The sequence below is a fragment of the Penicillium angulare genome, assembly GCF_028827245.1.
Source record: "Penicillium angulare strain IBT 27051 chromosome Unknown utg000007l_segment0_segment0, whole genome shotgun sequence".
Classification (NCBI taxonomy): Eukaryota; Fungi; Ascomycota; class Eurotiomycetes; order Eurotiales; family Aspergillaceae; genus Penicillium; species Penicillium angulare.
Genome location: NW_026623166.1, coordinates 255,291 through 281,234, shown reverse-complemented (window position 1 = coordinate 281,234; position 25,944 = coordinate 255,291). Strand labels below are relative to the sequence as shown.

General features: G+C 46.9%; 8 protein-coding genes across 8 annotated transcripts; 2 read left to right on the top strand and 6 right to left on the bottom strand.

Moving 5' to 3' along the window:
• Positions 1 to 174: 174 nt before the first annotated feature.
• On the bottom strand, positions 175 to 3,225 carry mph1 (3'-5' DNA helicase; the record flags this gene model as incomplete). The annotated part of the gene is made up of 1 exon (XM_056925585.1): positions 175 to 3,225. One exon carries the CDS (start codon positions 3,223 to 3,225, stop codon positions 175 to 177), a length of 3,051 nt encoding a protein of 1,016 aa, XP_056774955.1.
• A 578-nt stretch (positions 3,226 to 3,803) lies between these two features.
• N7478_009370 (putative ABC transporter) lies at positions 3,804 to 4,727 on the bottom strand (the record flags this gene model as incomplete). The annotated part of the gene is made up of 2 exons (XM_056925584.1): positions 3,804 to 4,519; positions 4,592 to 4,727. 2 exons carry the CDS (start codon positions 4,725 to 4,727, stop codon positions 3,804 to 3,806), a joined length of 852 nt encoding a protein of 283 aa, XP_056774954.1.
• Positions 4,728 to 5,016: 289 nt separating this feature from the next.
• N7478_009369 (tRNA dimethylallyltransferase) lies at positions 5,017 to 6,447 on the top strand (the record flags this gene model as incomplete). Its single annotated transcript, XM_056925583.1, has 2 exons — positions 5,017 to 5,067; positions 5,134 to 6,447. The coding sequence occupies 2 exons, from the start codon at positions 5,017 to 5,019 to the stop codon at positions 6,445 to 6,447; spliced, it is 1,365 nt and encodes a 454-aa protein (XP_056774953.1).
• Positions 6,448 to 9,049: 2,602 nt separating this feature from the next.
• N7478_009368 (Alcohol acetyltransferase) lies at positions 9,050 to 10,326 on the bottom strand (the record flags this gene model as incomplete). Its single annotated transcript, XM_056925582.1, has 2 exons — positions 9,050 to 9,484; positions 9,604 to 10,326. 2 exons carry the CDS (start codon positions 10,324 to 10,326, stop codon positions 9,050 to 9,052), a joined length of 1,158 nt encoding a protein of 385 aa, XP_056774952.1.
• Positions 10,327 to 12,513: 2,187 nt separating this feature from the next.
• On the top strand, positions 12,514 to 13,392 carry N7478_009367 (uncharacterized protein; the record flags this gene model as incomplete). Its single annotated transcript, XM_056925581.1, has 1 exon — positions 12,514 to 13,392. The coding sequence occupies one exon, from the start codon at positions 12,514 to 12,516 to the stop codon at positions 13,390 to 13,392; it is 879 nt and encodes a 292-aa protein (XP_056774951.1).
• Positions 13,393 to 14,140: 748 nt separating this feature from the next.
• Positions 14,141 to 20,670, bottom strand: acyA (adenylate cyclase acyA; the record flags this gene model as incomplete). Its single annotated transcript, XM_056925580.1, has 3 exons — positions 14,141 to 14,461; positions 14,529 to 20,409; positions 20,510 to 20,670. 3 exons carry the CDS (start codon positions 20,668 to 20,670, stop codon positions 14,141 to 14,143), a joined length of 6,363 nt encoding a protein of 2,120 aa, XP_056774950.1.
• A 1,300-nt stretch (positions 20,671 to 21,970) lies between these two features.
• N7478_009365 (cytochrome P450) lies at positions 21,971 to 23,253 on the bottom strand (the record flags this gene model as incomplete). Its single annotated transcript, XM_056925579.1, has 3 exons — positions 21,971 to 22,156; positions 22,251 to 23,002; positions 23,088 to 23,253. The coding sequence occupies 3 exons, from the start codon at positions 23,251 to 23,253 to the stop codon at positions 21,971 to 21,973; spliced, it is 1,104 nt and encodes a 367-aa protein (XP_056774949.1).
• Positions 23,254 to 24,724: 1,471 nt separating this feature from the next.
• N7478_009364 (uncharacterized protein) lies at positions 24,725 to 25,379 on the bottom strand (the record flags this gene model as incomplete). The annotated part of the gene is made up of 2 exons (XM_056925578.1): positions 24,725 to 25,225; positions 25,320 to 25,379. 2 exons carry the CDS (start codon positions 25,377 to 25,379, stop codon positions 24,725 to 24,727), a joined length of 561 nt encoding a protein of 186 aa, XP_056774948.1.
• Between the last annotated feature and the right edge of the window lie 565 nt (positions 25,380 to 25,944).

Sequence of the window (25,944 nt, the reverse complement as noted above, 5' to 3'; positions counted from 1 at the left end):
ATGATATACTGTACCTATGAAAAATTCACACCCTACTTTGACTGAATACAAATGGTTTTAGATTATCCGATCTTTTCATGGGTATATAGTACATCAAACCGAACACCGATATGTGGCGATTCGTATTAATCTTCATCAAAGTCTTACATAGACTCCTGCCGTCCCCGGAAGAGCCTAATCTATATCTATGTACTCTTCATCGTTCCAATCAAATTTATTGCGATCAGGACTGGTGCGGTCCAAGTTGCGAATGACTTTACTGATGCGATCGGTCAGAGAGCTATGGGCCACCAGGCTCGTCGGCCTGACGGATTTCCTGACTGACCTTTCTGGACGAGGCCAGAAACCAGTACGGGGGTTCGTAGTATCCCCGGCTTCTTGCTGGGCTTTCTGGTAGTCCCGTATTGCACTTGGTGACACGAAGATTTCATCCGTGCTCGGTTTTTGCACTGGTTCAAGGCCAGGGTTTTGCTTTGGCTTTGCCTTGGACGCCGTTGGTTTCTTTTTGGGAGCTGCTGGTTTCTCTTTAAGCGCCGCCGACTTCTCTTTAGGCGCTGTTGGATTTTCCTTGGGTGTTGTGGACTTTCTCTTGGGTGTCTTGGAAGGTTTGGGTTTCTGTGTACCATCATCTGCCAGAGTGGAAGCGCGCGTAAACCCAGTCTCGACATCGTCGGGCATATGAAATTTCTTAGGTGGTCGCTTTGGCACGCGACCCTTCCGTTTGGGCTCCGGTAATTCGTGCTGGGAATTTTCTTGTGGTATGTCGATGATGCGTTTGTCGGGTAGAGGTCTAATTCCAGCGGGCAGGATACGAGCAGATCGGTCGTCATGAAAGATAAAGCGAGCACCACTGGCAATCATTTCTTGCATCTTCTCATAGTTATCTTTGGCCTTTGTGTATGAGTCTTCCTCCTTGCCTTTCATCAAAAGTAGAGTGATATTTCCCGCTCGTTTACGACCAGTTCGACCCATTCGTTGAAGCATTCGGATGGGCGAAGCAGAAGAATCGTAGCACACGATACGATCGACTTCTCCGATATCTAGACCTTCTTCACCGATGGAAGTTGCAACGATAGTATTGTAAGTACCGGCTTTGAATTTAGTGATGATGTCGAGCTGGGTTTTCTGGTTCATTCCCTCGGAGCCCTTGGCGCTTGATTGCCCGACGAAGATGTGTGGTCGAATCATGGGCCCATATCTTTTCAATACTCGAGTTACCTCCTCGGCACTGTCACGAAAATGAACGAAAATCATAACACGGGTAGTAGCTTTAGAGTTGTCAACGTTTTCAGCCCCTTCACCTGCATCCAGGAAGTGGTTTAATATGACAGATTTGAGGTATTCCAATTTGGGATGGCCAATGAACTCGTCGTTTTTAGACCAGGGATCAATATGAGACATGAGCTTTTTAAAACTTTCGTGCTGAATGATTTGTTTCTGATATTTGCCACCTTTTTGGCCGTCCGTATTTGATCTGAAGTGAGTCAAATGACGATAGCAAGGAATGATGCCGTGGTATTTCAACAAGTCGATGGCATGGGCTAAGCTGGCCAAAACAGTAAAGATGGAGTTCACCATCCCCTTGAGCCCAAAGCTTGCATTGCGACCAGCATCAGATGCCATCCATTGCTGTCTAGCTTTCGTCAATCCAAATGCAGTGAGCTTGAGGGGATCTTTGCCCCAGTACGCATTCAACCTCTGCAGCTGATCAACCTGAGGTTGTAAAGCCTCCGAGATAAGATCCAAGCAGAAAGTCATTTCTTCTGAATTCTCGAAGGTCTCGATTTCGATATTGCGGGCATGTACATAATCTCGGATATCGAGGGAATTTTCCGTACGAATCTCAACCCGTGAGATATCTAAGCCATCAATGACCGCTTGGACGCCCTCGACTGTGGAACCAGGTGTGGCGGTCAGTGCGAGAACACGGAAGCTGTTGCTGAATCGTCGCAAGAAGCTGACCACCTCGACATAGGCATAGCCTCCAGTGGCGCGATGAGCCTCATCAACCACCACAAGCACAATTCGTTTAGGGTCTGCAATGCCGGTCTTTAAATCGTTGATCAATGTTTGAGGGGTCATGAAGAACACTCGTTTTGATTGCCATTCCTGTGCTCGGATACCGGGAGACGCTCCTCCTGTGAGCATGGTACTTTGCGAACGCGGAATACCCGCGATATCTAAACATGCAGAGACCTGCTGAGAGACCAAAGGTTTTGTTGGAGCAACAAAAATTATTTGAGCGTCTTTGGTCCAACGAAACCAATTTAACATAACTGTTGCCGCAATAAATGTTTTTCCAAGACCAGTTGGTAAGGCAACGAGCAGGTTATGGAAAAGACCCTTTTGGGTGATGTTGAATTGATAGTCTCTGACAGTCCCTAGGTTCGTAGGGTACCACCATGTGGTAAGCTCATCGTAATTTAATTTGTGGTGCGTTGGAGATTCGACTTTTTCTGGAGGTCCAGGATCCAAATCTATTTGGGGATTCGCTGAAACCATGCCATACAGAGTGGTTTGTCGATAAGAAGAGGGATTCCTGCTAATGGTGGAGGAGAATGAGGTCTGAGCGGGTCGTGTTACTGGCGACAAAGAGGGCGAAGAGTCAAAAGCACCGTCCGGAATATCGTCCAACTCAAATGAACTATTTTGTTGGAGATCAGTTCGGCCAGGAATGGAGAGCGTGGGTCTCTGAGGAGGTGGGTTTTTTGAGATACCAGGACTGCTTGGAAGACGGGCCGCATTCTCAGCCTCAAATGAGTCCATGGAGGCTGCCAATGCCGCTTGCAGCGCGCCATCGTCATCGGAGAAGTTATCGGATATGTGGCCACCCTCACTAGCTTGTGGAGTAGGTATATCGTTCGGAGGAGGAGAAGGAGGGTTCGGTTTTTTCCATCTTGGTCCACGTATTCGATCAGGACTGGAATGGGGTTGTGTTAATTGGGTGACAAATATGTTCTCTTGCATGTTGCTCTTTTTCGCGACGAAGCTGCGGGACTTGCGCGCTTGATTGCCATGGCTCGTTGCTCGTTCATCGTATTCCTCGGCTTCTATGTCGGAAAAGCCGTCCGTTGACGAGGCGTCATGTCTGTTTTTATCGCGGGTAGGTGCTCGTAAACGAGGGCGCTTTGATGGTCGAGCTGCAGGCAAGTCCTGGCTATCGTCGGGCACTACAAAGTCGTCATCGTCATCAAAGTAGTCCGACCCATATTCCGACGAGCGCATCGCGTTGTTGGTGGAAGACCGCAAGTCGCGGGATCGGTCAAAGTGGCTTTGTATTTGCAATTTGTGATATTGAACAAGACAAAGAACAGGAAGAATAAAATGTGAAGCTTAAAATAACAGGTAATATTCTCTCATTACCCAAGAACTGGGCAGCTCTTGCGAGACAACATGGGAATGATGGTGCATCGTAATTGTAAAGCGCGTCGCGCGTCGACAAATGATGCAAATATTGTGCCTGAGGCACCCAATCAATATGAACTAATTGGGGAAATATACAGTGGGGCATGTTCTAACATAATAGCTGCAAAAGATAATAAAATAAGATTGATTTTGTTGAAGAACTCCTGCAAGCTCTCTATATCATGAATCATGGTCGCATACAAAACTCCCAAATGTTGAATTGATCCATCCAGATGCCCGCAGAAACCCCTTCCAATGCCTTGTGGTTGAATCCAATGTTGAACGGCAAAATGTTAAAAACAGAGATCCCCCAGAAAATGAAAATAGAGAAAAAGAATGTGTGTACGTAACAGGAATCAGATCATGCAAGTGTAGCAGAGGAAACCCCGGAGTCATATTTAGGCCTTTTTGTTATATGTCTCAAGTCCGTATCCTCCGATGCCGCCGGCATCGTACGTTTTGGCCTGGTTACCCCGACCATTCCGTGGTCCTCGGGCATCAAGATCCTCTTTCAGCCATTTGAGAACCAATTCGCCAAGGCGACTATTTTCGGATGTCCATTCTGCAACCTGGTCATGGAATTGTTCCACGGGGCCCCAAGTCTTGACCTTACCCAGATGCATGTGCACCAGGTGAGTAGGCCACTGTGCAAGATTGTCAAGAATATGAGTAGCGTAGACGATGGTACAAGGACGGGACTCTGTTTCACGTTTCAGGAACGCAAGGAAGTTGCTGCGGGAAAGCAGGTCCAGGTCCACGGTGATCTCGTCTAGGAGTAGGATCTTCCAAGGACGTAGCAAGCCCATGGCCAACTGAACACGCCGACGTTCACCGTCTGACACAGCATGCATGCGCCAACGTAGATCAATGTCCAGGATGTCGACGAGCTCATCACGGCGCTCCGGGTAAGCATTTCCGCCTACGGAGGCGAGCAAAGTAGGGACATCGATGTCAGTACGCACAATGGCGTTTAGTACCCACTCGACTCCGAGATAAGTGACGCCCTCTAAGCTGTCTTTGAACGGATCTTTGCCCCCAATTGAGATGGTGTTGTTAGGGGCCAGACGTTTGCCAGAGACAAGACGCAGCAGTGTAGTCTTTCCCGCTCCATTTGCTGCATATGAATTAGTCTGGGTAGCTTTGCGTATGACAAAAAAGAATCATGATTTCTTTATATTTCACGCACCGCCGATGAGTAAGGTCCGGCTGTTAGGGGGGAGACTCAATAGCACGTCTTCCAGTCCATTAGAGCCATCTTGGAACTTGTAAGAGAGGTTTTGCACCTCAATAGCAGGGGGAGTGTTGTCCAGGAGTTCGGTCATCTTAGCACAGTACTGTACAGAAAAAGCAAGGACTTTACGAAAGAAAATTCAAGATCGTACGATGAAAAGTAGAAACAATTAAAAGTGAGTCAAAATATAGGCATTCAGCATAAACTCAAGTGAGACTAGTGCAATATTGGTGGCGGATGAGGTAATGATCCCGATAACGCACGATAACAAAAAACGACCAAACTCACTTTTTCTCTTTCCCCACGCGCAAGCGGGTCAACATGTTGAGTCGGTTATGCTCCGTGCCCTCCGATCAGTTTGGTATGGTCGAAGACAAATCATGGATCCCATCATAGCAGTCGTTGGTGCTACGGGCACTGGCAAGTCCAAGGTAACAGGGCCAAAGATGCCCCGCGATTGAAAGCTTCCATGAAAGATAGCTAACAGCTGCAGGTAGCTCGCGGTGGACCTAGCCTGTCGATTTAATGGCGAAATCATAAATGGCGACGCAATGCAAATGTACCGCGGCCTTCCTATCATCACGAATCAAATCCCAGTCGAAGAGCGAAACGGCATTCCTCACCACCTGCTCAGCTGCGTTGGGTTTGAAAAGGAGGCATGGCGTATTGGCCAGTTCAAACAAGAAGCGCTGAGAATCATCGATGACATTCGGTCACGCGGGAAGGTTCCAGTTCTGGTCGGGGGTACCCACTATTATACTCAGGCTGTCTTGTTCAAGGATTCTCTGGTGGGGGAAGCCAAAGATCAAGAGGATTCAGATGCACCAGAATCAATGGAGGCTTCGACGGGAGTAACATCGACCTCAGAAAAGTGGCCAATCCTCGATGCGGAGCCTGAAGTTATGATGGAAAAGCTCCGGGAAGTGGATCCAGCTATGGCGGCACGATGGCATCCCAAGGATGGTCGAAAGATCCGGCGCTCGCTGGAGATTTACTTTACAACCGGACGACCTGCATCTGAAATCTATGCAGAGCAAAAGGCGTCCAAGTCTGATGCGCTGGTAAAGGAGGAAGGTCTCCTACGCTTCAAAGATACAATGATCTTCTGGGTTCATGCGGAGAAGGAGACTCTCGATACGCGCTTAGCTTCCCGTGTTGACACCATGATTGAGCAAGGGCTTATGGAGGAGGCACAGACCATGTCAGACTATCTGAAGAACAAACAATCAGAAGGAATAGAGGTCGACCAGACGCGTGGCGTTTGGGTATCCATTGGGTTCAAAGAAATGGCACCGTATTTCGCAGCGCTTGATAATGCGGTGTCTAGCGAATCTGAACTCGAAAAACTCAAAACGGCATGTATTGAACAAATTCGAATCGCCACAAGGCAGTACGGAGTATCCCAAGTCAAGTGGATTCGTAACAAATTATGGCGAGCCCTTTCCGAAGCAGGCATGATACGGCGTTTGTATCTTCTTGACAGTACAGATGTCAGCAAATGGAAGCAGTGCATCACAGATCCATCGGAGAATCTATATCAGACTATGCTGCAAGGGGAACTCACTCCTGACCCAAAGTCGCTCTCGTCATTGGCAAATGAAGTCTTTGGGGCCAAGGAGGCAAAGGCACGAACACAATCAACAGATACGACTTGCCATTTTTGTGAAATTTGTCAACGGACCATGGCGGGCGAGGAGCAGTATAAAAATCATATCAATAGCAAGTACCACAAAGGAGCTATTAAATCGGCCGCGAGGAAAGCAGAACGTGACGCCTATTTTGCAAAGCGAGAACTGGGATCAATGCAATAACTAGATGGGTCAAAGCCCTCCGAGGAATAATGCTATGTCTGCATTTCTCATTATATACCATAAAATATGACCTTCTACTTAGACCTTTTCATCTGCTCGTCACTCTATTCTTCTCATGCATTCAACAATGATCAAAGTGACACAACATCTTGATATAACGTGAAAACAAAGTACTTCCGGCTTACATCGAGGTATCCACCACCCTCAGCCTTATCTTTTTGTCATCGGGAATTTGGCCGCGCATTTGTTACCCAGTGGTATCAAGTGCCGTGCAACTCTCAAATATACCATCAAGCAGTCCCCACCATGAGATACTATGCGATTATCTTGATTTTGGGCACGAATGCAGAGTGAATACGGATTCCCGGCATCTCTACATACACGTTTCACCCAAGATGTGGCGATTTATCGAACGTGGATCGCAGTAAGACAACTTGAAGTTCATTTTCGACCATTAAGAGATGGAAGCAAACACTCGGCCACCACATCCGAAGATAAGAAACAAGGAAATGCACATTGCTAAAATATGAGAATCATAAAATAACTGGAAATCACCCAAAAAAAGAGGGGAACCCTGCCGAGCGGAGATGCATCTGCAATCTGCATGGCATCATCATCTCGAGCTTTGCGTCTGATTGCGAGATTGGAGAAGATCCCCGCTTTCGTCTCTACCATCTCTTGATTCGCATCTTCTCCGTCTCCGGGAACCATATCTAGCCGCGCCTTAGCCCGCTGGCACCGGTCCCCGTAGTCTTGCTGATGATACCGTGACTTTCGGTGCTGTAGCCATAGGGCGGGGTTGATGAGCCGTCTCCACCAAGTTCATACATCTCATTCCTTCAAAATTGTCAATCTCGGGTATTCTCGGACGTGCTTGAGTGGCTGTTGGATCCTTTCCTTGCTTTTGCATCCCTAAATCATTACTGACGGTTCGGCCAATCTTGCCCTTCTATTCACCCTACTCGGTGCTCCAATTATGTATGGCCGTGGCTCTTCGAAAGATGGGCCGCGTTCGAATTAGATGAATATTTCTCGATTTTGCTTTCTGTGGCTTTCGTGTTTGCCCACCCTCCAACGCCTGCTAAGTCAGGCAAGTCTTGCGGCTTGCGACTTTCGGGTGGAGATGCACTATTTGTGATCTTCCGTCAGTCTGAATAGCTCTTCCGTGTAAACCTTGTTTCCCGAAGGTGATATTTGATAGAAAGAGAAATTTATACCTGTTGTTGCTCATAGACTTTTGAGAAGAGGAGCCGGCAGTGGCGCGGGAGAAGGTTGGACTCGTCGTGGGATCATTGCTCCCAGTAGAATTGTCCATGGTCGCGAATGAATGATCAAACCCGAATATGCAAGTATGCAAATGGAGTTTCGAAGTTTAATATATAGCACGGCTTAAGGTGGAAGAGTGCCAGAGCATAAAATGCATCTTATACAAATCTAATGCGACGGCCACACTTTATAGTCCATCCCGTGTTCCGAAATGAAATGGAACAGAATCCATAGATATTTTGATTTCCTTGTTGGCACTCATCTCAGCCATCTAAATCAGAAAAAGAAGGTTTGCCAATATATGATGCTGTTGGGCATAGACGTCGGGGTTGTAACCTAGAGAGTCTTTGATCCAATCAATTTGTACACGGAAGCGCCAGGCGACGGAGGAAGATTGAACACTGGACTAGTAATGCCCAAACTAGAGCCTCAAATACCCCTCTTTTGGATATATCCGGATGCCTTTGCGATACGCTTGCGGACCATTTGCGGGTCTGTTTCCCCGCTTTCGTCGAGGTACTTTTCACCGTGGTCAATCTGTGATTGGGGGTCGTTGGCATTTGAAGGCAACTGGAGGGTACTAGTAAATCCTCAGTAGCATATGCCATATTTCCTCCAATGATTACCCTGTTAGTAAACTTTGGTCTTCGAGATATAGTAACCTGGATTGGGTCTTAATGTTGGATCCATCGCATTTCGCCTGTCTATTTCGACTTGATATTTTGACATGGTCTGCTTTTGCCTAATTCAACGGTATCAGTCGATACTACGTGTTCATATATCTAGAATTGGAGATTTTCATTATGCAAATCTATCTATACAGAATCGTACGTTTCTATGAGATTGCCTCCATGAAATAGATCAGTGAATCAATTGATCAATAGATTGTCTTTCTAGTAAATCCTGCAGGATGATCAATGAAGATCGCCCATTCGATTTCCGAACAGGAATATCATTAGTATGCTAATTGACCTCTTGGTGGGAACTGACGAAAGACCTCGGAAGTAAAGCGATACGCTATCGCTTGCCATCGGCCCATAGTATGACTGGACTGAGTTTCAATTATTTAAATCTACAACAGCGGGGGGTGGGGGGGCTCTTAGGGTACTTGGGGACGCTGTAGATAAATAATAGACGCTCATATTTTGTTCACATTGACCGTATAGCTAATGATACTACAAACATTCTGTACTTTGAAAGGTCTTTTGTAATATCTATCTTTATATATCCAAGCTGTTACCCTGCATATTAGATACACGAGGTAGCCTCCACCCATCATTTATTGAGTGATAGTGGCAATTTAAGAGGCCTGCCAATGAATCCAACACATTCCCATTCAGATGACTGCTAACATACGTTTCTCGATACGGGAAACGAGCGAAGCGACAAAATCACTGGGGAGCGATCCTTCTTCACTGTTAACATGAACAACAGTGACACCATCCCGAACACCAGAAACATTAAAGGATAGATTGACACCATAGCCTGCCTTTATGGCACCCGCTGAGAACTCCATGTTCGAAATATTCCAGGGTCCACTGCCAGCCTGATTTTCGAAAGCACCCAGATTGGATACATTGAATGCGTATTTTTGAACAAGCTTCAGGCCCGGTGCGAACTGGGAAACATAATCTTCTTCATCTTCCCCGATCAGATCAATTGCTTGCCAAGCTTTCATCCACGACTTTTTATGCTGGAGATCATTGGAAATGTGGGCTTTGTGCTTCCGTGCAATTTTCCATATGGTATCTGCGTCAACTGGAATTTCGCTCTTTGGATCGGAACCTTGACCCGCTTTGCGAAAGTCGGATAGCCAGTCATAGCTCGAGATCATAGATACAGCTGTGCTCATACTCTTCTCCTCTCTTGGTCAAGGAGAAAAGGTCGTACATCGATGACTGTTTCGGAATGGCTGAATTTAGCCTTGGGATAGAAATCAGCTGCCAATGTCACTTTGATCAACGTGTGTAAGAAGCTTGTAAATGAGGTCTGATGTTCGCGGCATGCTTTGAGACATCTATGCATAGTATCAGCGTCCAGGCGGAGTGTGTGGAGGTTTGTAACAGTTAAGTTGTCTTCTTTCTTTGGATCGCTGAAGACAAGTTCCCGTTCCTGATATACGGCATCGTGAAAGAAGATATCGGTTCCGCGATAAAAGAGCTGAAGGCACCAGAAAGTAACGTAGCTCATTATCGCGAAAAGTACAGACGGCCCCTTTCCAGAGCATTTCACTGGGTCTCTCTCTGGGTATCCCTTGATTTCCGTGGTAATGTCAACAATGGGCGAATCACCATCCTTTTCATTAGGTGAGTTGAGTGCTTCTAGTAGGCTTTCGAGGATATAGGTGCTCCCTCGTCCATCGGTGACAAAGTGGTCAAACACAAACAGAGCATGTCGCCCGTTGACTATGACAAGTTTCCAGAGTGGCTTTTCAGACGGATCAAACCACAGACTGTGATATCGCTGAATTGTTGCTGTTAGGCCGGCCCTCTCGTCTTCCGCCGGAATTTCAATAAATTCCACGTGTTTATCGAGATTAATTTGTGGCAAAACGCCAGAAAAGGATCGATGCTGGGACTTTTTCTTCTCGGACTGTCGATAGAAATAAATCATGCCCAGCTCGGGGTATTGTCGGACGACCCTCCGAAGCGCTGGATAGAGCACCGCTTTAGAGAGGGTCGCTTCCTGTTCAATATTGCTGTATGATGCTATGCGGATCACATTTGATTGGAGCCCAAACCGGGTCAGAAAGCCAAATTCCCTTTGATACCGATCTTCCGGAATGTCAGTCAGTGAAATCGCAAAGGGAGGGGACCGGGTGCGCTCTAACCGGTGGGTTGTATGTGGAGGAGCTTAGACTGTTCGTCTGCCGACAACGTGTTTTTTGTTTCCACCATCGCGAATCGAGAGCTGCTGTAACTTTGACTGTCAACAAAAGATCTGTCAAATCCTGTTATTTTATTCTGTCAAAGAAAATTCAGCCCCCACTAATGCTTACCCCTGACAGGCGTACCCACCCACTAGGACGTGTTTGATTGGCTCTTGACACGCAATGAAGGACGATGCTATAGCATTATAAATGCTCCTCGCAAACCGTTATATTGGGGGTATGAGAAAAGATTTACACACAAAACAATGATCTATTGAACAGTCGAATTTCGTAATATCTCGATAATTGGCGATTGGCTCTCACATGAACTTTCAAGAGTGGATGGATAGTCGAAGAATCTCTCTAAAGCAAATTTCTGGGGTTTCAATACTCCTCACTGTGGTGATGCCAACTGGTTGCTATCTATATTTAGCGGTCTTTCAATTTGCATGGATATGTATATGAACGACAGCTACTCGGGCTAAGAGACCCTTTCAGAGTACCGAAAGGCCCTACATAGTAGGTGTGTCCGTGACGGCGGCAATCTTACAATCACCATGTTTCGTTCTTATTGACCATTTAGCACAATGCTACCATTCATCATGGATTTTATATCGTTTATGAAGCTTCTACCTCATAGTAATATAAAATAGAGTATGCCAATGAATTTCTAATTCTATACTAATCCTAGGCCCGATAATGACTTCCCACTGACGTTCGAATAATGTATTTTCACAATAGAACACTCATACTGGTGTCGTCTGTAGGTTATATCTAGAACTTGAATAGCTTGACATCTGAATCATGATACTGCCTCGATAAAGTTGACACACCCACCTTACCAGGAAATGAATCGAAAATTTACGATCGTCTCTCAAAGTACTTCTCAGATCTCTTTCCAGATCTCTTTCCCATAGTCTACATATCAGATCTGGCCAGTAGGCTTTGTAAATTGGAAGCATCACGTTAATAACATCATATCAGGAGGGGAATAGGTACATTCCTCAGAGCCTCGAAAGCTGGGTGTGTTGTCTTTTTATACAGTGGGGATGTTGGGGCTTCCATATATAGCTGAGAGTGGTCCACATCAAGGAGCATATGTGCTTAGCTTCAATTGATCAACTTATTTCCCCGCTTCAAGCTAAGTCACCCCAGACTTTGCTTCTCTCCATGCGTTCCAAGGTTCTTCAATCAATTTTCTCCACTTCTTGCCGAAGGTTTGGTACCAAGGAGCTATTGTTTATAAGATAGGACCCGATTGATGTACGATATTTGTGTCCACATGAAGTATATAAGACAATCTCGAAACTATTTAAAGTTAGGACCTTCGTACAAATTATTCTCTCAAAGATCGACAGTGAATACTCAAAGTGCCTTTAAAGCTGACTTCCGAGCGCCCATTCAGACAGCGTCATGTGGCCTATATCTATGTTCTTTTTTCCTGCAGTTGTGCTCGCAACAGTTACAATCGACGATCCTTCAAATGTGATTAGTCCTAAACTGTGGGCAGCTGAAAATGCTATTGTGCCTGACTATAGCATTCCTGTCGTTCTCACGCAACCTTCACCTAGTGAGTTGAGCATTTGAGTGTTTTCTGCGCGAGAATCCTTTGCTGACACCTTCCAGTCAAGGCAGTCCACAAGGTCAACGGGAAAAGGGCAACTGCTGGGCATGTTATCTGGTCTGCTACTGCCAATGATACTAGTGTGCTGCTTGTATCCAATAATGCCACCTTCTCTGGCTCTCACATGAACATCCTCAAGAGTGGATACTTTAGTGATCTATACGATTCCAGTTTCTGGGGCTTTAATGCTGCTGTGAATGTAGTATGTTTCTTTGATTATCTGTTAATATCTCTCCCTCTCTGATGAAGCTCTTACAGGCCAATGCTTCCACCGCAAAACTCGATCATGTCAATGTAAACGTCCATAATGGCGCAGCTCAGTTCTACTCGTATGGAGAGGACTGTCGTCGAAGTCAACAACTCTTGGCTATATTCATCAGGTCCTGTATCCCACGGCCTATATGCTTCAGGCTATGGAACCATCATCGGTCGCAACATTCAAGTATATTCTGGGGGAAAGCGTTCATCTAGCTTCTCCGGCGACTCACCCATTGGCCACGTCTATGTTTATGACAGTATAGCACATGCGGCTGGGGTTGGCTCTGCTATATTTTACGCCCTCGGAGATATCTATGGTGAGAATGTACTTGGTCTCTCTGAAATGGGCCCAGTGGTCTTTTCTGATGGTGGAAATACAATCAATCTCGTTGACTGCGATTGCACCGCCGGTTTACTTGGCGGTGTTGCTATGTTCAGTGATGCTGAGAGGCAAAGTGGAGCAACTCTGAGCTTTACAAATACCAAGTTCATTACCACGGGTACTGAGATGCCTGGGTTATGGTTTGGAAATGTTATTGCTGATGTGACGCTGAGTAATTCTCAGCTGGTTACTAATTCTGGTATTCTGGTTGTGGCTAATTACTCTGCTATAACTCAGAGCTTTGATTATTATGCTGGTTATTCTGATAATAGTAACCTGCTTCCTGCTGAGGTTACTGTTTCTGTTACGGAATCTGATTTGACGGGTGACTTGGTCGCGTACAATGGGAGTTATATCAGTTGGTCTTTGGGTGAATATAGTAGTTGGAAGGGCGCTGCGTACTCTGGATATGGGAAGGCTGTTTTCGATGTCAGCCTTGATGCTACCAGCCAGTGGACTTTGAAGAGGAATACTTATGTTCGCAATTTCACTGATTCTCTTTCGGGACTGGGTAATATCGAGAGCCAGGGGCATACGCTTTATTAAAATATTACGGCGAGTACTTGATTGAAAGGGAAGACGGTGCGTCTTTCAGGAGGAGGATCGGCGAAACCTTTTTCTTCGTCTTCGGATGGGACTCATGGTTCTGGGAGACGCTGGAGAGCATAAGTTGAAACTTTAAAGCGGCGTCGGCTTTACTAAATCGAATGTTATTTCAGTACCATCACGGCAACCTACATATGCTTCTCAAGGCGCCTTACAGTGCGTTTTCAATTGCAATAGAAGAGATGTGATATTATTTAAGGCTCTAGATTTACCTTGGTGAAGGTATGACGAGAGAAGATTAGACTGATGTCTGAAAAAACTATTGGAAAGACGTGTAGCGTGCTATGATGTTAAACGCGTATTTAAACCCCACGGTTTCTGGCAACGAGTAGCATTATTTATCGGGGTGAGTATAGTAAATTACTCATAGAATGGAATGTACTAGCAAGCTACATTCTATTATATCATATGTAGAATATTATTCACAGACTGCGAGATACACACCCCAAGGGTTGAAGAGTACAAGATACACAGAACAAGGGGGGCTAAGCAAGGTAGAAACAAAAAGATAAGCACCATGGCTCCTTGTCCTATGCTTCGATAAAGCTGTGAGAAATCCTACCACCCCGATAACGCCGAGCAAAAATATGGCCATAGAACAAAATCCCCCAAATAAGCGAAATGGCCCAATAGAAGAAGAATTAATTAAGACGTGAAGGTGAAACGCGAACATAGCCTTTGATTATAATCAATGCATGTTGCGTGCAAGATCGAAGGAGCGAGGTGTGTCAGCTGCTCCGGGGATGTGGAGGAAGGAAGAGGAGGCGGATGTGGTGTTGCTATCAACACCGACGGAGGTATTTGATGGATTGCGGCCGAACTGCGGTGGTGTGCTGACGGATATTCCGGCAGCTTCTATGGCCATTTGTTCTTTTAGGGCGCGGTATTCTGCCATTTGGGTTTGGAGTTGTTGCATTACGTCGCCCATGGGGACGGCGTGGTCTTGGAGGCGATCGCCTGGTTTGAATGGACGCATCATGTGTCTGACAGCTAGAGTATTTACGGTGGCCTGCGAAGTGAGTTAGTTTCGAAGAAACAATAAGGATAAGAATGACTAAGATAGGGGGAGTACTGACCTCAATTCGAGTGACCTGTTGGTCAACCAAACTAATCACCGTTGAATCGTTGAGTTCACCTCCGTGGTTCTTGACCATGTTGAATAGGGCAACATTAGGTTCTCTAAGCTGTGGGTTCTCAGGGTTCTCCAGAGCCCCGCAGAGGCGTTCCAATCGTAAGGTGACCTCCCACAGGCGCCAGATGACTTCAGTCTTCAACTCCAGTTCTGATCCTGGCTTCGGCCTGGCGGGACCACTGGTATCATTGGCTTCTTCAAGAGCAGCCAGGCGACCAGCAAGCGAATGGGGATAGACAAGGTATAGAGGCTCGGGATTCTCAAGACCTTTGAGCTTCCTTTCACCCTGGTCTTTAATCACGAATCCTTGGCTGTTGAGTTGTTGTAACTCGCGACGGATGTTGTGGCCAAGACTATCCATTCTGGGATGACTATCAGTTGAGTTGCTAGATGCGGAGCGTTCGGTGTCGGCAAAGACCTCCAAATTACGTTGAATATCGCTCATGAAGTCAGAAGAGAGGAAGATCTGACCACCATCGGCGACGGCAGAAACTCGAGATGCTCGATTGACCATTGGACCAAAGTAATCCATGCGGTTGGTTACTGGGTCCTTCTCACAAACTGGCTCGCCCCAGTGACCTCCCATGCGGACTGAGAGACCACGGAAAATGACGTTGTTCTCAATATCAAGCACAGTTTGACATTGCGGTTGCTCGAGGATCTCGGTAGGCCACTCAGCTTCAAGCAGTTGGTTCTGACAATTGAAGCACCATAGCAATGCAGCTGTGGTAGTAGCAAAGGCTACCATGAAAGCATCACCTTCAGTCTTGACTTCATAGCCACCAATGATACCAAGTTGTCGTCGAAGAATGTCGTTGTGTATTTGAATAGCCGAACGCATGGCATCAGGACAGGATTCCCAGAGTCCAGTCGATTTCTTGATATCAGTAAAAATGATGGCTAGTTCACCAATAGGAGCATCAACGAAATCGAATCGTGCCAGACGGGAATCGCCAGGAACATCTCGGGGCTTCTTTCGAAGTTTACTCGTTGGAATAATTTGCTCCTCTGGGAACGCCGAAGGACCCAAGGAGACACTCGGACGTGGCCATTTCTTTTGTCTCTTTTGAAGCTCACTGACTCCAAGGATCATTACCATCAGCTTGTTGGTAGAACCAAAAGAAATGGCCAGATCTCGGAGCTTCTGGGATGCAAACATGAGATCCGGGTACACTGTTCGAGTGATGTCCACAACCAACTCAGGAGTAACGTAATCCCACAGTTCCTTTGAAGCAATGATGATCATCTCATCTTGTTCTGTCAAGGTGGTGTGCATGGTCGAAGGAGCTGCAATGACGGAAGGCATCATCGGGAAGTGGCCAAAGCATCTTGAAACAGTAAGCAAATCGTTAAGCTTGCCATTTCGAGAAACAAATCCACCAGCGGCGCGGATGCGAGCTCGCTCGGATGCTTCAGCAGGGTCGTGGACCTTTGTGAGATACCGGAAAGAACCATCTGACTTCACTAGAATCGCTTGGGCATCACCAACATTGGCAGCGTATAGCTCCATGTTGTTCAAATATAGAACGGTTGCAACACCGCCAGATTGAATGTCATCTTGGTTGAGCTGTTTAGACGCATTGGAACCACGGTGATACTGTCGAAGCTCACGGTCGTCAATCGATCTGTAGGCGGATCCGGCCATATTCTTATTTAGCGCGAGGAAAGCTCGCCTTAGGGCGTCAAGAGGGGTTTCACCCTGGTCCCGTTGGAGCTTTTTGAGCTCATGGGAGAAGGTAGGAGTGAAATTCTCATGCAAATACTTTGCAACCCGAGAGCCTCCGGTTGACAATGTCTGGCCATCGAACATACCGACTAGAGTCTCGACGTTGTCTGGCTTGAGACGTGGGACAATCATATCAATGATAGACAAATGCTCGGTCCGGCCGAGTGTATCTGCCATGCCATATGCGAGAGATCCAGCTAATGAAGCAGAAGTTCTCACACGGCGGTCCTCTGTCTCTTCTGGGATGGTGGGGATTGTGAGAGTCACATCCATCAAACCCAGAACGCGTAGGTGCGTCAAGGAGGTGAAGTCGGTGAGGTCGGTTCCATTCGCAGAGGGCAAGCCCAAGGACGTGATGTTAGGTTTGATCTCCAGGCGTTTGTTTCCCGAGAAGTTCAAGTACTTCAAGCTTCGATTCCAGTTCCAGTTCCAGTCGTAGGGCCAGTTGGATACGTTGTACTTCAAGCCATTGCTTCCAACGTCGAGAATGGAAAGCTTGCTGACTTTGCACAGCTCCGCTGGAAGAACTTGGAAGCGGTTTGCATTCAGATGGAGAACCTTGAGATTGTTGATCTCTTCCAGGTCATCGGATGGAAGCGAAGTTAACTCATTGCCAGATAGGTAGAGCTCAGAGATGTACGGCCATCTTCTAAGGACGCCCGGGAGCACTTCGGCTAGCTCGTTATGTGAAAGGTTGACAATACGCAGCTCTGGAAGGCGAACCAGCTCACGGAAAACATCATCATCCAACCGGTTATCAGCCAGATAGAGGTTTCTAAGAGAGCCTGCAAATGTCACATACATTCCCTGTTGGGAGAAATTGGAATCTTTACGAGAGGCAGAGCTCCCTTCTGTATGTGCTGATCGCGAGGCAGTTGAAATTTTCCGGGATTGGCCAACAGATGGAACGATGGACGGATTTCGATATGATCCAGGTGGAGTCGAGCTGGACGACTCCAGTGGACCTAAGGTTTCACTGGTACGGCGGGAATCCACTTCATTGAGAGGACCCAGTTCCTCGTAGCTAGGGTTCACTCCCACTCCGGGCGTCGAAACAGGTGTCGGTGCCGGTTCACCAGGAACGGTAGGGACCGCTGCACCATGCTTCGGGAATGTGGTGAGCAAATTAGTGGAGACATTCAGTGTCTCTAGCTTTGTACAATGCCAGATTTCCTCGGGCAAAGACTTCAAGTTGCACTCTCTTAAGTTAAGATCTTTGAGTTCCGTCAAGCATCCGATTGTCGCAGGCAAAGAAGACAGTGGATTCTTAATGATACTGAAATGTTCCAATCGCCGTAATTTCCCAATTTGCACGGAAACTGAGGAAAGATGGTTCTTATCCAGGATCAGCTTTGAGACATGGGGCATGTTCTCATACATCCCATCACGGAACTGGGAGAGCTTGGCGGATGCTAGATTCAAAGAAGAGAGCGTCGGCATGGGCGCATCAATATCGAACTGGGTCAGGGGATTGTGGTCGAGATGCAAACTGCGGAGTTTCGGGAAGGCTCCTTTGAACTTAGATATCAAGTTATGACCAAAGAACACCTGCTCTAACCGCGGAAGGCGAGAGAGACTGTCAATGTTCGAGATCGTATTGAATCGTCCATCAATTTCCTTTAGGTTCACGAGGTTTCGGAATGACTCGTCCAGTGGTCCACTGATATTGTTGTTCGTCATCCAAAGACGTTCAAGCGTAGTCATTCGGCCAAGATTGGGAAGCGCCTCAATACCGTTGAAGCTGATGTCCAGATCAACTAGGCTCTTAAGCTCACAGAGAAACTCTGGGAAAACCTTGAAACTGTTCGAGGACATGTTCAAGCTTCGAAGAGATTGGAAGTTGGCGAAATAGCTCGGCAGCGCCGTCAATTGATTGTTGGCCATTTTGATGCTCACAAGTCCTGTGAGCCGGTCTAGGCGTGCATGATCCAATTGCCCTATGAAGTTGTTGGAAATATCAAGATAGGTCAATCGGCCAGCCAAGCTGAAGCTCGTAGGGAGATATGAAGCCTCGTTGCCAATGAATTTGATCTCTCGCAGATTAATGCAACTTTGAATGAAGTCCTTTGGCACGTCCAGCGAGAGATTTCTGGAAAGATTAAGAGAAATGATCTCTGAGGCTTTCTTGTAAAGTGTGATTGGTATGGTAACAAGGCTTCGGCCTTGAAGATCAACGTGGCTGAATTTCTGCATCTTGTTGAAACCAGGATCTGCCTCCAAGCTCGTGTAGCCACTCAATTTCGTGGGCAGGAAGATGAGTCGGCAAAGATAACTGTGGTCCTCGCGACCAATGTCCTCTATCCGATCTTTGTCCGTATAGCCAACCTTCTCCAGTAGTTGCTTTTGCATTAAGATGGGCTTCTCTTTGTGATCAAGCTGCCGTGACAAGTCATTCTTCCGAAGAACAATCTCATAATTATTAAGATGATCAGATAAAAATGATTTGCGTCCAAGCATGAAAAGAATTTCAGCAACAGTAGCTTCCACGCCGGCTGAGAGGGTCGCAAAGGTATGGTCTATCCGGAATACTCGAATGAAGTAAGAAGCCCCATCACGCTCACGAAGACCCGCAGTGGGTTGCGGTGAATCTTCTGGGGCCTCTAAATCAACATCAGGCGGTTTCTTCACCTGCCAACTGTCGGGTGCGGCCCAACCATCACCGTTCGGACCGAATTGCTGGTTTTCTGGCCCATTGGGATCTTCGTACGGCGTAGCCGCACCATCCGTACCCCGTCTGATCTGGCCATTTATTGAGGAACGAACAATATCATGCAGATCTTCCATGTCGGTATCCAAAGGGAAGAAATGCTCCCGATCTTGAGGCTGAGAGCCATCTTTATCAGGATTAGTAAATGCGCGTCGGGGAAATTTCCGTGCACCAATCCCAAGACCCTTGCCGGATTCCTTCTTTCGGTCCGAGTCCGCAGACTCGAGATGACGTGGGGTGACAGTTCCTTCGATGCTGGGCTGTCTTTTTCGATTCGGAGATTGGTCACGTTTGGGCTTTTCATTCGGTTTGTGAGATCCCGGTTTGAGATGCCGAATCCTGTTGAGAATGCCACGTTTGTTATGATGTCCACCTGGAGAGCTTTGACCACTCTCACGGTAAATAGCACTTTGCACACTTGGCGTCGGACTCGTAGACCGATCACCAAGATTAGTCGTTGAGCTCATAGCAGTGGAGGAATTTAGGTAGTTGTCGTTTGAGGGTTTGAGTCCTAAAGCAAAATCATCATGACCAGCAGAGGGACGATGGTATCCAGCCAGGTCACCTGCAAGCGTCGGTTTCTCCTCTTTACTGCGAGAGTGACGGTGGCCACCAGGTCGTCGAGAAGAATCTCGGGTTCCAGAACGGGGTTGAGCACGGGATGGAATGCGCTGACCATCAGGCCCAATGGGTACAGGACGCACAGGTGCTTCACCATGGTGTGTAATATCATCAAAACTCTGATAGACCCAAGGAGTTATGTCACTTGAAGGTAACGGTGTTTCAGCTCGAGGCCTTGAAGGCCGCTGTGACGGATCTGATCCATCTGAGTTTGCACGCTCACGAGCTTTCAATTGGTCGATAGGCCCTCCTCGCCTGCTAGGAGGATTCTCTTCAATCTCGTCAGAAGCTATGTGATCATCTCCAAACAGCGCTTTGGACTTCTTTCTCCATGACTTCTTGGACCCTTGACTGCTAGTCATGCTCGCAGTTGAAGGTCTCCGATTATCCCGGTTATAATCCAATTCCGCCGGCTCGCTTGAAAATGTCCGTCCCGTCGTCGGACGAAATGTGGCTGATGCTGGGGACGCTTCATATTCGGAATTATCGTTGAGAAAGGTTCCAGGCCCCTCTGATCCTGACGTTGTGACCCATGGGGCAATTGTCTCGAGTTGATCGCCACTAGAAGGGTCGGGGTTTATAGGTGGGGGTTGCGGACTCGAATTGTATGACTGCTTATAGTCGTCGCCCGCACCAAGCACTGCAAGTGCTTTTCGATGATTACTGAAACCAGATCCCTTGCGCTCTTCGGTAGGTGAAATATCCGGTGAACTCCATGACCATTCAGGTGATCGCCAGTCGATCTTTGGAGCTTGTGATGAGGATCCGGATCTAGGTAATATCAGTATGTTAGGAAGGTTCACATAATCAACACGGCCTATCAAGTAGCCTTGATTCACATAAGAGCTTTACAACGAGAGGCGAGGCTTACCGGGTCATTAGAGTGCCTGGGAAAGGCTCGGTATCACGACCATTTGATGACGATTTTGTCAGATGCCGTCGGGATTCCTCGTGATTTCGCACAGTCTCCTGCGATACATAGGAGCTTTCGGACCCATGCCGATCGCTCTGTTCATGCTCGCGGGCGGGCATGGCTGGTCTAAGACTTAGTCGAATACCTCTGCGAGGACACGATCAAGCCGAAGCCAACTGGATTCAAGGGGATCGCGACGGCTCGTCGTAGCTCACCATTAATCGTCGTAAGTGTTCTTGGGTTCGTGAGAGGGAGTAGAAGGGAGAATCTTTAATGTGTGGGTGGGATCTACGAGGTTAAAGTCGTCACCTGGATGCGGAGCTTGATCCGGAAGACTTGAGCGCAGATCACAGATCACAGAAGAGACACGGCGGTTTTATCAGACCAGAAGCTAAAGGATCAAGTATGAGGGTGTGGTTGGGATCTAATCAATGTCCCGGGTCTTGGAGGGGGCGGAGGATCTGGCACAGGATACGTCGCGATGGGTAAATGAGCGGGGAGGGGCGAGGGCGGGTGTTGTGAAAAAAAGGGACGGGCGCAGCAATGGGCTGAAGTCACTGCTCAAGCATGACCCGGTGGAAAGAAGCTATCGCAGAGACGGTCCGGCTGGGAGATGTAGGAGAATAGTAAGGTTGAATACTTGGGGATGGTGAATTCAAATGATCGTCGTGTCCAGTCGTCAAGTTGCCCAGCAGCGTTGATCGTCGGGAGCTATGGGAATAAAGCCGGGGGTGAATCGTAAGTCATAGAAGCGGTGCTGGTAAAGAAGCTCATCAAATCAATAAATGCCAGCCGAACATTACCGGAGAGGGAATGAGGAGAGTGGAGGGAACCCGTATATGGGGGGGGAGAAGAGAGAGCTAAAGAGGGAAAGGAGCTGAGGGAAATGAGGCTCTCGGCACTCACCGAATCTGCGAGACGTGATTGGATCAGGATCTCGATCTGCTTGCACCACAATTCATGGATGCAGGAGATCAATGGACATGGTTTTTTTTCATATGGACATGGAGTGACATGGGGTACGATAAAGATGATGAATGGGGCGTTTTGGAGTGTGACGGGCGCACGGGCGCGGGTTTGCACTCTTTGCACGGGCCCACGTCGATCTTATTCAACTATGAAAGGACATACATTACATGATGAGTCGATTCGAGTGTGAAGGATTAATTATGGATCTTTGAAAGGTTAATAAGACCTATCGATCTAGAGTCTCGAATTTAGTTTAGTCAGGTTTGGTGTAAAGGGTTGCTACCATTTTCAAATTCAACTTGAAGTACCAAAGGGTCTCGCTACTATATACTAGTACTACATTGTGGGGGCCCCAGGTTAATATAAACATCTGCACCTTCAAGTTTATACTACAATCTCCCACAAATCATAAGTAACCTTGGAACCTGCACTAAAATCCCCAAACCCCATTCAATCCCTGCTCCGAGGAGAGACAACCACCTCAAAATCAGTGGGTTTAACAAACCAATAATTCTCTGTGTTCATGGTCGCTCGTAACGAAGTTAAATCATAATCGCGTGCCAACCGCGGGATCAACTTGGACATCTCCAGAATAGAGATATGTTTCCCAATACAGGTTCTTGAGCCCAAACCAAACTGTTCAAAGTGAATAGGTTAGCGGATTATTGCAATCGTCGAAATAGAAAGAAATTCCGAAGTAAATATGCTTATATCCGTCTCCCGATCTTACCGGCATGTACATCTGGTTCATGTCCTTCATTCTCTCTGGTTCGGATTCCGCCTCGAGCCAACGCTCAGGTGAAAATGTCGTCGCATTGGGAAACACCTTTTCATCGTAATGCGTAACCCAAGAATTGACACCAACGACTGTACCCGCTGGGAAAAACCGACCACTGATCTTTGCTCCCCCTGCAGGGACCTCTCTCCACATGGGTAATCCCGTGGCTGCATGCATGCGCAGAGCTTCTTTGATGACAGCTTGCAGATACGGCATCTCTTGAGTCTCCTTAAATGTGATTGCATGGCTGCAACGGCCTTGTTGGGTAAATTCATCGATCTCTTCGCGTAATTTACGTAGTGCCTCGGGGTTTTGTATCAGATACCACATTATTCCTGACAGGCTGCTGGCTGTGGTGTCAGATCCAGCACCGACGTTTAATTGTCCCATTAGAGCGAGGTGGTATTCGGTCACTTTATTTGGATTTTGTTCGCGAGCATGCATCATTTTGATCATGAAGCTTTCTGGGCCAGTCTGATCGCGCTTTTTATTGTCACTCCGTTCTTTTCGAATGAGGCCGATCTTCTCTTGAACAAATTTTCCAATAAAATTTCTACCTGCAGCACCACTCGACTTGATTTTGCTCATAAGTGCAAAGAGCGTTGAGTGCCATTCGGGATAGATACCGATGAGGGTGCTATAGATCATGATCTTGTGGATGGCATTCATTGCATTGTCAATGTCTTTTCCGTGGTCCAGGAAACCTAGAACAAAATGTCAGACTTCAAATCCTATAGTATCTTCGTTGCTCTCTGAGGTTAAATGTATAATATAGGGAAAATGTTTTACCAAATCTATGACCAAATGTGATGTCTCCAATAACGTCGAATGCGTAGTATTGAAACCAGTGGCCCAGATTTAAAGACTTCTTGTGACTTGCAAATTCGTCTAATCTCTGGAAGAAGATGTCAATGCAGCGATCCGCGAATGGCTCATAGTTAACAACCGAGCTCATAGCATATAAGCTTGCAAATTGTCTTCTCGTGTCGGCTACTCAACAAGTTAATCAACTGGCAATACAAGAGTGGTTTCAAACAGCAGAGATCCCGACGAACCATTTCTTTTCATATCCCTATCTGCGAACACTGTCCACTGATGAGGGGGTCTCCAACCATCATACCAAGCTGACTTGGGAAACTTGGAACCCGCCGCATAAACAGTCTGGATAGCAGAAATATCACTAATGCTATACTGATCAGGAGAAATGCGGACTATCGGACCGTACTTTTCATGAAGGCGTAGGTTAATCTGCTCAAACTTTCCACGGCGAACTTGATTAAAGTACCATAATGAAGTGAATCGTGTCCAAAATGGACCTGGTATATCTTTGAGAGGGGAAAATATGGCTTTGCTGAGCTTTAGAAGAACTTGGAAGCTGATCCAGAGAATTGGAATCAGTAGTAATAGGTGGGCATACATGGGAAAGAAAGTATTAGAGCTGAGAGCTCGGAGTTGAGAGTAGATGCTGTTTTATGTCAGGGCTGTAGGCCCGTCTTATTGAGGATCGACGCAGAGCGCCTCCAGGGCTGAATAGTTATATGAACTATGGTTTACTAAACACAAAAACCGGATCCGGCGCCATAAGAGTCGGATCCGATGTAAGACTCACTCCACTGCAGGTGGAATCTGATACGATGCACGTAAGTCGAACTAAGACTTTAGTGAGCCATGGGCCCATGGCCATGGCATTGCTTATGGGGAGCTGAACAGATGTACATAAGCTTATTGCTATTCCTGCATTGCTATTGGTGAGTATAATAATTGTTATTCCCGACGTCGGTAGCCCCGTGTACCACATACTACCGAGTTCTATGCATTAAAGGCCTGGATTCGCTCTTAGTATGCTATATTATGTATTTAATTCCATGTTATGCAATGAAATATAACGGATTTAATGGGTTTTGCGGATTTTGCACCGGCTGAGGGGTGAGTACGGATGAGCTCTCATGACTTAAGCTTGGGCCTGAGTACCTAAAAGAGCTGTTGGGGTTTATACCGGGGGTATCCCCGCCCCCCACCTGCGCCTTACGCAGGGTGCAGAGATGATGTTATCGATTGCTGATGTAGAAACCTGTATGCCAGTAAGTAGATGATGATATTGACAAGGATCGTACGAAAGAATTTGAACTTCAAGTTGAGGACATTAAGTAAGTAGTGGAATGTATCATGGTTGGGTTGAATTCAATGTACATGGTAAGCAATACCCGGGAAATATTAAGATAACAAGATAAAGAAGTCGTTGAATAAAAAACAAAATTCAACAGTCGATCAGAATAAGCCAGCAGCTCGCGATCATAGGCAAATTCAAGTGATAATCACTCATGAGCCGAATGCGATCAAGTACTCCAGCTTCGCCCCCAGCACCAAAATTAAGAAATAAAACCAGTACCAGCCTAGCTATGTTCATTTAAAAACGATCAAATAATTCATCTCTTGTCTCCCCACAGTCCGACAATGCCCATTGAGAAAGCAATCCCAGCCAGCCAGGTACGCGCACGCTGCAACCGACGCTCTCGGTCCATCTCACGCTGAACACTCTCTCCATTGACATTCTCATCCTCGTCTTCAATCATGACGATATCCTCATCTTTTTTGGCTTGCGATTGCGCGCCAAGACTCAAACCCGTGGTATCTTCAATGGTGATAAGGGCCCAGTTCCTGAATCCAATATGGCGGTTGAAGAAAAAGTCTAAACCGTACGAGCTCAATGTTGACGCGACATACATCCAGACCATGTAGGGGTGTTTTCGTCGAGGAGAGGAGATGGTATATGCGAATAGAAGACAGGTGTTGGTTAGGCTGGATAGACGCAGTGCGTGTTTGCGGTTTAGGCGCTTGACTTCATTGAGGCAGCGCGATGCGGTGGATGCGGTGGGGAGGAGCTTTAGGGCGGGAATGGTGATTGAGGCAGTCGAGTAGGATAGGCCCTATAGTCATTATTTGATTTGTTAGTTCCCGTGGTTATTTGCGTGGCCTGGCGCAGCGCGTCAGAGGCCGTTGTCGTTGGTAAGTTGCACTTACCGTCAGCAGGCCAAGAGACACGGTGCCAACGAACTTGGTGACGGTTATTGGGCACGCCATGACGATTGAAAGTTTGGTTGTGTGCTTCTAGCTTTCGAAAAGTCGTGTAACTCGGGTTTTGTATGTGGGAAAGAAGCTGGCGCAAGATTGTTGATGATGAGGAAGAAAAAATCACTTGGGCGGAAGTGACGCCAGTCTTGGCCTGGGCCAATCAGCGCCTACAAGTTCTTCAAGTTCATCCAGATGTCGTGCGTCTCTATTCATTACAACAGAGTATTTTCGCGTTAATATTGAAGATAAGCGCTGATTAAATTGGCTGTCATATTATACTATCTATCGCCATATTCTACGTATATTCTTTGTTCCCCAGGGCATACATACAGCATGAGGTAGCTATCGCCACCCTGCTACCTATTAACAGTCAATTTATTTAGTTTCAAATAACAAAACAATCTGGTGGATTTGAGTTAAGTTCACATAAATTGTGATAATTCCCAATATACTTCGTAGAGCCTAATAGACGGAGTTGATTATGCATCAGCATAACTGTGCTTCAGGCCAATGCCGGTCGAGCCGAGGCTCATCTGTGGCTGTGGGGAAAATCCGACGGTGTGATGTACATATC